Raw genomic sequence first — 9,767 nt, forward strand, 5'->3', positions numbered from 1 at the left:
GAGAGAGAGAGAGAGAGAGAGAGAGAGAGAGAGAGAGAGAGAGAGAGAGAGAGAGAGAGAGAGATCAGAAGGCATAAGAAAAAGAAAAAGTATCTGCATTTGATTGTTTACATTTGATTATTAGCAATCCGGGGAGGGTGTTAGTTTAGGGTTGTAGCTGCCTGGAGGTGAACTTTTATTGCGGTTTTGAAGGAGGATAGAGATGCCCTTTCTTTTATACCTGTTGGGAGCGCATTCCACATGAGTGCACCAACCCAAAAAAACTCCCTCCCCCCATTTCTTTCTGTTATCAATATTCTGGTTCCTACATTTTATATCAATATATATCAATACAGTCTGCAAGGGATACAGTCCGTAAGCACACATGATTGTGCGTGCTGCTGCTCCACTAATAGTACTAACCTTTATCAGTTAATTTTACTCATTTTCATTCATTACTAGTTTCTATGTAACTGTTTTTATATTGTTTTACTTTCTTTTTTATTCAAGAAAATGTTTTTAATTTAGTGATCTTATTTCATTATTTTATTTTATTAAACAAACACACTTCCCTGTTTGCTAGTGGGACTAAATTAAGACGACGAGCAAACTAACACTTACTTATCTGCAACGATGCCATGGGCTGAGGGGCTGGAGCAGAAGGTCATGATGGAGGAGGTTTTACTGCAGCGTCTCTCATCAAAGCGTCCATAGCTGGCCTTCATGATCCTGATGGATTTACCAGCGTCTGAGAGCGACCCACAATTGCCAGTAAGAGTTTCGACCACTCATTGCATTGTCAGAAGTACCACGTGAAATGTCACCTTACCGCAGGTGAGAGCTGCCGTTTTTCCTTCACAGGCAACAACTGTGTGCTCAGCTGTTGAAGCAGAATGTGATAACATTTTTTGGGGAGGAAAAAAAAAAATCACACAAAACACATTTGTGTTGAAGTTCAATAGAAAGCTCACCAGATCTTTGTTTCCTGCAGTAATAGCTGACCTGGATAAAGTTGTGATTTTCGTCGCATACGAACATTTGTGGATTTGGCTTTGGCAGGCGGCAACGCTGCAGGCCATTACAGCTGAAATATCCAAGAAACAACGTGTTGTTTTTTAATGTGGCTACACTGTAAGGCACATCACAATAATAATAATAATAATAATAGATTTTATTTGTAAAAAGCACTTTACATTGAGTAAACAACCTCAAAGTGCTACAGTGTATTACAAAATAAATACAAATAAAAAATAAATACAAATAAAAACGACACTGCAAAAAGTCAGTGTTCAAAAACAAGGGAAAAAAAATCAAAAATGAGGGCTATTTTACTTGAACTAAGCAAAATTATCTGCCAATAGAACAAGAAAATTTGGCTTGTCAAAACTTTCCAAAACAAGTAAAATTAGCTAACCTCAATATACCCCAAAACACCTTCAAATAAGTATATTCTCACTAATAACAAGTGCACTTTTCTTGAGGGCAAAAACAAATATGAGACTTTTTTTCTCAACATGTTGAAAAATATTCTTAAATGAAGTAAATGCTAGTGCCATTATCTTGACATAATGACATGCGCTCGGCATTACATTTCTTGAAACCAGCAAACTTATACTAAAAACTAGCTTATTGTTCTTAATGGAAAGGCAAAAAGGCAACGCTCAGGCAAATCATATTGTCTAAAAATGCATTTTCCCATCGATAACATGACATCATCGCGCCAAGTGCGTGCTCTTTCACTCAATTAGTGAGCAAGGAATATAGTATATATATATATATTATATATATATATACACTAGCGTTCAAAAGTTTGGGGTCACATTGAAATGTCCTTATTTTGTAAGGAAAAGCACTGTACTTTTCATTGAAGATAACTTTAAACTAGTCTTAACTTGAAAGAAATACACTCTATACATTGCTAATGTGGTAAATGACTATTCTAGCTGCAAATGTCTGGTTTTTGGTGCAATATCTACATAGGTGTATAGAGGCCCATTTCCAGCAACTATCACTCCAGTGTTCTAATGGTACAATGTGTTTGCTCATTGGCTCAGAAGGCTAATTGATGATTAGAAAACCCTTGTGCAATCATGTTCACACATCTGAAAACAGTTTAGCTCGTTACAGAAGCTACAAAACTGACCTTCCTTTGAGCAGATTGAGTTTCTGGAGCATCACATTTGTGGGGTCAATTAAACGCTCAAAATGGCCAGAAAAAGAGAACTTTCATCTGAAACTCGACAGTCTATTCTTGTTCTTAGAAATGAAGGCTATTCCACTAAATTGTTTGGGTGACCCCAAACTTTTGAACGGTAGTATATATATATATATATATATATATATATATATATATATATATATATATATATATATATATATATATATATATATATATATATACACAGCCCGGCCCCCGGCCAATTTTTTTTAATTGTAATTTGAAGAATTTATCTGAATGTGCATGAACTATTTCTGTTCAAAATTTTTTGAAATGTCACATGTTAAATGTTTAAATATTAACTGTCAGTTTAATTACGAGACACAATTGTGTCAAAGTCATGTTTTTTTTATTTCATGCTTGAAATAAGAAATTATGACTTTGAAAAAGCAGTTTTATACGTCTGAATGTTGGTGACACAGCTTTGCAACACTTGATATTTCAAGCATTTTTTACTCAATATAGGTCATAAAATCTGAGCAACAAACTGTAATATCTTATTGAGATCATTTAGGACCAAAACACTTAAAACAAGTAAAACACTAACAGAAAATCTGCATAATGAGAAAAAATTATCTTGTCAGATGGAAAATAAGCGAATATCACCCTTATTTGAGATATTTAAAGGCCTACTGAAATGAATTTTTTTTATTTAAACGGGAATAGCAGATCCATTCTATGTGTCATACTTGATCATTTCGCGATATTGCCATATTTTTGCTGAAAGGATTTAGTAGAGAAAATTGACGATAAAGTTCGCAACTTTTGCTCGCTGATAAAAAAAACCTTGCCCCTACCGGAAGTAGCGTGACGTCACAAGCGGTAGTGCTGCTCACAATTCCCCGTTGTTTACAATGGAGCGAGAGATATTAGGAGCGAGAAAGTGATGATTACCCCATTAATTTGAGCGAGGATGAAAGATTCGCGGATGAGGAACGTTAGAGTGACAGACTAGAATGCAGTTCAAGAGATATCTTTTTTCGCTCTGACCGTAACTTAGGTACAAGCTGGCTCATTGGAATCCACACTCTCTCCTTTTTCTATTGTGGATCACGGATTTGTATTTCAAACCACCTCGGATACTATATCCTCTTGGAAATGAGAGTCGAGAAGGCGAAATGGACATTCACAGGGACTTTTATCTCCACGACAATACATCGACGAAGCTCTTTAGCATGAGCTAACGTGATAGCATCTGTCTCAAATGCAGATAGAAACAAAATAAATAAATCCCTGACTGGAAGGATAGACCGAAGATCAACAATACTACTATCAGGAGACACCGAACCAAACACTGGACATGTAAATACACGGTTAATGTGTATTCCACGCCTGTCGAAGCCTAGCAATGCTGTTGCTAACGACGCTAACTTAACAACGGGACCTCGTCAGAGCTATGATAAAAACATTAGCGCTCCACCTACGCCAGCCAGCCCTCCTCCGCTCATCAACACCCGTGCTCACCTGCGTTCCAGCGATCGACGACGCGGTCGGCGGCCCGGAGACGTAGGAAGTCCAACAAAGTCCTCCTTGTTGTGTTGCTACAGCCAGCCGCTAATACACCGATCCCACCTACAACTTTCTTCTTTGCAGTCTCCATTGTTCATTAAACAAATTGCAAAAAATTCACCAACACAGATGTCCAGAATACTGTGGAATTTTGTCGAAGAAAACAGAGCTCTGTGTATTGTGTCCAAAAGGGTCCAAACACTTCCGTGGACCTCGCGACGTCACGCGCAGTCACGTGCATACGTCATCCTCCAAAGGCGTTTTGAACCGGAAGTTCCCCGGGAAATTTAAAATGTCACTTTATAAGTTAACCCGGCCGTATTGGCATGTGTTGCAATGTTAATATTTCATCGTTGATATATAAACTATCAGACTGCGTGGTCGCTAGTAGTGGCTTTCAGTAGGCCTTTAAGGTATGGATAACATTTGCTAGCTCCGGGAAACACCGCTCAATGTATTTCTAAGCAAGTCATGATGGTCTCACATGAACGCGGTCCATGTCTTAAGACCGGGATTGAGGCAGTACTGTCGTGCTGAGAAGTCTGCGGTGGCTGGGGTTATGGCGGCACAGTTGACCCGATCGGCTTTACCGTAGCGTAGTTCCTTCACTCTGACGACATGACGGTCGGCTGTACGAAACATGAAGCACAACGGGCGGTTGGTTCAATGCTGGACAATATGAAGCAAGTGAGGCTTTTAGGAGTAAAGTTGGAATACTTACGGCATTGCAGTATCAGGTTTGCATCGCCACATGCGACACTATAGCGGAGCTCTGAATGGTTGGAGCACACAACACAGCTGTCACTCCAATACAAAAGCAAAGGTGTCAAATTGATCAGGCCAGTGAGCAGGTGTAATCCTGCCCGCAGCCAGCAAGACGCACTTTCTAAGCATAAAAACGAGCTACCGTTTTTTTGAAATGAAAGAAACCGCTGTTTTAAATGTGCCCACTGGATGTCGAAATAGCAATTGAAGTCATCATCATCATCGGCAGTCACTCGTAGTCGAGTATGACTGTCCTCAGAATGGATGGCTTCCCATTCGGGGGGACGCCTGCGCGTGACGTCTTTTAGGGTGGGGAGACTGATGCGCCTGCAGCCACCACACGGTCCTTGGCAGAGAGGGGCCTTGATCCAGTGGCGTGGATCCACGACGACTGGAGACCACCCTCTGTTGCAGCCTTCATCCGCCTTCAGTGCCGTTGTGACACGCAGTGTCATCCTCCGCCACTTCCACCGTTGAGGTCTTTGAAATGCTATTCAACCCATAGCTGGGACCCTGACAGGTACTACCACCCCGGGTCAGAGTGGACCTGGGAGCAATGATGACTGAGGGGTAACTCCACCTTCCCCAAAACTCCAGAACTCCCGAACTGAAGCCTCATCACCGGATGCAGTTTTGAGTCATACCCAGGACGCCGCAATTGAAGTGTAACACACACGACACTGTTTAAAGTTGACTTCAAGCAGCTTCGGGATTGGCTTCCGCTACTCCAGGGGTCGGCAACCCGCGGCTCCGGAGCCGCATGCGACTCCTTGACCACTCTGATGCGGCTCAGCTACATACATGCCGACCCACCCGATTTTCCCAGGAGATTTATGGATCTCAGTGTCTCTCATAGATTACTCCCATGGAAAAAATAATCCTATTTACACTCTAATTACTAAATAAAGGGCGTGCCCTAATTGCACTGCAGTAATTGTCCTCTATAGCATTTACATACAGCGTGCCAGTCCAGCCACATGTTGCATGTTGTTATTACTTGCACACACAGGAGACAGCAAAGCATACTTACTCATCAGCCACACAGCTTACAGTGACGGTAGCCGTATCAAACAACTTTAACATTTTTATGTTACAAATATGCGCCACACTGTGAACCCACACCAAAAAAGAATGAAAAACACATTTCTGGAGAACATCCCACCGTAACACAACATAAACACAACACAACCATTACCCAGAATCCCATGCAGCCCTAACTCTTCCCGTCTACATTATACACCCCCGCTACCACCAAATCCCCCCACACATCAACCCCCCCCCCCCCCCCCCTCTCCGTGCGTTGGTTGAGCGGAAGAGTTAGGGCTTCATGGGATTCTGGGTATTGGTACCGTCAGTGTAAGATGTGTGGCTGCTGAGGTAGTACGCCTTGCTGTCACTTATGTGAGCAAGCTGAAATTGCATTCTATGTGTGGTTGAGCAGGTACACTGTTAGGGCAGACTGTAGAGGGCGCCAAATGCAGTGTCATCACGCTCTGATATTCGGGAGTCTCCCGGGAAAAATGAGAGGGTTGGCAAGTATGACGCTATCAAGCGCCATTCATTCAAAACTCGCGGGCTGCACTAACATCAAATTTCCACATTAAAGTACGTGCCGGTGCGTGTGTCGGAGACCTCTGGTTAACATAGCACAAAGCATTTAAGCTTTGTATGCGGTGTTTTTCATTTTAAATTTTACATTTTTTTTTGTGGCTCCCATTACTTTCTTTAATTTGTGAAACTTGCCAAAATGGCTCTTTGAGTGGTAAAGGTTGCCGACCCCTGCGCTACTCCAATCGGCACATCAGCTCCTCCTGTTGTGTCTGGCAGCAGATGGCGGCAGACTGATGCAGTATCGACCTGCGACGCCTTCCCAGCAGGCACAAGACATTAGTCAAGGGTTGAAGTTGCCTGGAGGTGTTGTTTTAGTGTGGTTTTGAAGGAGGATAGAGATGCCCTTTCTTTAACACCTGTTGGGAGTGCATTCCACATTGATGTGGCATAGAAAGAGAATGAGTTAAGACCTTTGTTAGATCGGAATCTGGGTTTAACGTGGTTAGTGGAGCTCCCCCTGGTGTTGTGGTTATGGCGGTCATTTACGTTAAGGAAGTAGTTTGACATGTACTTTGGTATCAGGGAGGTGTAGTGGATTTTATAGACTAGGCTCAGTGCAAGTTGTTTAACTCTGTCCTCCACCTTGAGCCAGCCCACTTTGGAGAAGTGGGTTGGAGTGAGGTGTGATCTGGGGTGGAGGTCTAAAAGTAACCTGGCTAGCTTGTTCTGGGAGTCTAGATTTGAGGGTTTTGGAGGTGCTAGGGTACCAGGAGGTGCATGCGTAATCGAAAAAGGGTTGAACGAGAGTTCCCGCTAGAATCTTCATGGTGCTTTTGTTGGCCAGAGAGGAGATTCTGTAGAGAAATCTCGTTGGTTGGTTGACCTTTTTGATTACCTTGGTTGCCATTTTATCACAGGAAAGATTAGCCTCTAGAATGGAACCTAGGTAGGTGATCTCATCTTTCCTGGTGATAACAATGTCACCCACTTTTCTATTTGTGTTGTAGAATATTGGTTGGGAAATGACCAAAGTTCAATGGTCAAATCAACATCGTTGGTTAAACGCCGTCAAAAAGTATGTCGTTCCAACGCTAGGTTTGAGATGCTCAACGTCACAACCCAATTTTAACAAGTTTTCGACGTTGTTTTAATGTCTTGTGCCTGCTGGGTTCTTTCATTGTAAATTTTCCAATCAAGTCAAAATGACCATCATATTTGTGGTTAGAGTTTTGTCGGCGCACGCAATGAGTTGATGGCGAGATGCGCACCCTGAACTCCATTGTAAAATGTGTGTTTCTACATTTGTTGTTTGTTCTATTTGTTGTATTTCATGTCCTTTTAAAACGGACTTTGAAACAACGCTGCAAAATAGTTGTATTTGTAAATTGGGACAACGTTGGTGTCGAACAGTGGATCCACGTTGTTGGTTGGCAAATGACCACATTTCAATGGTCAAATCAACGTCACAACCTGACATTGATTAGCATGTTGTTTCAACCTTCTACTTGTGTTGTAGAATATTGGTTGGGAAATGACCAAAGTTCAATGGTCAAATCAACCTCGTTGGTTAAACGTCGTCAAAAAGCATGTCGTTCCAACGCTAGGTTTGAGATGCTCAACGTCAGAACCCAATTTTAACAAGTTGTCGACGTTGTTTTAATGTCTTGTGCCTGCTGGCTTCTTTCATTGTAAATTTTCCAATCAAGTCAATATGACCATCATATTTGTGGTTAGAGTTTCGTCGGCGCATGCAATGAGTTGATGGCGAGATGCGCACCCTGAACTCCATTGTAAAATGTGTGTTTCTACATTTGTTGTTTGTTCTATTTGTTCTATTTCATGTCCTTTTAAAACGGACTTTGAAACAACGCTGCAAAATAGTTGTATTTGTAAAATGGGACAACGTTGGTGTCGAACAGTGGATCCACGTTGTTGGTTGGGAAATGACCACATTTCAATGGTCAAATCAACGTCACAACCTGACATTGATTAAACGTTGTCAAAAAGCATGTTGTTTCAACCTTCTATTTGTGTTGTAGAATATTGGTTGGGAAATGACCAAAGTTCAATGGTCAAATCAACCTCAGAAGCCGACGTTGGTTAAACGTCGTCCAAAAACATGTTGTTCCAACGTTAAGTTTGAGATGCTCAACGTCAGAACCTAATTCAACAAGTTTTCGACGTTGTTTTAATGTCTTGTGCCTGCTGGCTTCTTTCATTATACATTTTCCACTGAAGTCAATACGACCATCATCTTTGTGGTTAGAGTTTCGTCGGCGCACGTTGATGGCAAGATGCGCACCCTGAACTCCATTGTAAAATGTGTGTTTCTACATTTGTTGTTTGTTCTATTTTATTTCATGCTTCAATCTACCATGTTCACATTGGCTAAGTTTGTAGTTATATTACCCTGATTTCGGGCCATGGCGTTATATAAATGAATGTGTTGTGGCAGTTGCGGATGTCATCAATGCAGCGGTTTGAAGAAACATTCCGTCGCTTTTCCAAACACGTCTTTCAAAAGGTGAACTGCCAACACGAGAATGCTTAACAGGAAGTGCTTAAAGTTGACCGGCTTTGTAAATATACTGCGACCAAATCTAAGTTTATTTTGTTCTTCCCTGGTGTTTTTGAAATTGCACCATATTTTTTTTTCCTCAGAATTTTCAACTAACTTGAAGTGTTTTGCCAATAAGATTATTTCTAATGTAAAGATTTTCAGGATGCGCCGGTTCTATTTTTGGCCGAGGTAAAACAAAGAGACAATCTGAAGTTGTGTTTATCTTTAAGTTATTATGCCATGATTTTACCAGTGCGGCTCAGCGTGGGAATACACCCTGAGCGGAAATACGTTTAACACCCTTGTACTAACGCGACAAATGTAATCTTCTACGAGGAAAAAAAAAACAACCCTGAGATGTTCATAGAAAAAAAGAGAAAACACTTACCTTGTGACGTGCAACACCAAACTGACGCCAGGACTATGGAAATAGAACATCAACTAAAATGAATGACGGTTATTATTTCAAAGTGTAGATCTCACTGAATACTCACGGGCAACGACTGTCAACTTTGCAGGCAACATCTCGTCAGATGAATGTAGCAAGGCTGGAAATGTAGGGATTTTTATTCAGACCTGTGCAAACAGAGCGCATGGACAGGGCGTTGACGTCTTGCCAGGGGCGGGAATGAAGTTGACTAATGTAAAGTTGCTGTTAAACAGTAGAGTGTTGAAATAAGCAAATAGTGGCTGGACAGTTCTCAGTTTAACTTGAGTTTAATATTGATTTTCCCCAAAAGGCTGCAAAACTATAGAAAGTCAACACTTTACACAAGTGATGTGCCGTGCATTTGCTACCTGGGGACTTTATTGACCTATTCCACCTCTTAATAACACCAATATCACCTCATAATTCAACAAATCCTATTAGTACACAAACATTCTGTATAACAATACTCGGCTTTACAGAGAGAGTGTCATGTCCTTTATTGCACTGCAAAAACTGAAATCTAAGTAAGATGAAATATCTCAAATAAGGGTGATATTTGCTTATTTTCTGTCTGATAAGATCATTCTTCTCACTAAGCAGATTTTATGTTGGAGTGTTTTACTTGTTTTAAGTGTTTTGGTCCTAAATGATCTCAGTAAGATATTACAGCTTGTTGCTGAGATTTTTATGACCTATATTGAGTAAAAATATGCTTAAAACTAGAATATCAACTGTTGCAAAGCTGTGTCATCAAC

The 9,767-nt window shown here is 41.1% G+C and overlaps 1 protein-coding gene across 1 annotated transcript in view; it reads right to left on the bottom strand.

Annotated features, from left to right (window-relative positions):
* The window catches only part of LOC133650130 (uncharacterized), an 11,045-nt gene extending 1,822 nt beyond the window's left edge, over window positions 1-9,223 (bottom strand). The window contains exons 1-7 of the mRNA XM_062047028.1: window positions 9,077-9,223; window positions 8,971-9,003; window positions 4,428-4,478; window positions 4,191-4,335; window positions 951-1,063; window positions 809-859; window positions 601-727 (exon numbers count right to left, since the gene is read on the bottom strand). Coding sequence (XP_061903012.1) covers window positions 601-727; window positions 809-859; window positions 951-1,063; window positions 4,191-4,335; window positions 4,428-4,478; window positions 8,971-9,003; window positions 9,077-9,107 — 551 coding nt within the window. The 5' untranslated portion in view covers window positions 9,108-9,223. The remainder of the gene's footprint in view (window positions 1-600; window positions 728-808; window positions 860-950; window positions 1,064-4,190; window positions 4,336-4,427; window positions 4,479-8,970; window positions 9,004-9,076) is intronic.
* Window positions 9,224-9,767: the final 544 nt, after the last annotated feature.

The sequence above is a fragment of the Entelurus aequoreus genome, linkage group LG01, assembly GCF_033978785.1.
Source record: "Entelurus aequoreus isolate RoL-2023_Sb linkage group LG01, RoL_Eaeq_v1.1, whole genome shotgun sequence".
Classification (NCBI taxonomy): domain Eukaryota; kingdom Metazoa; phylum Chordata; class Actinopteri; order Syngnathiformes; family Syngnathidae; genus Entelurus; species Entelurus aequoreus.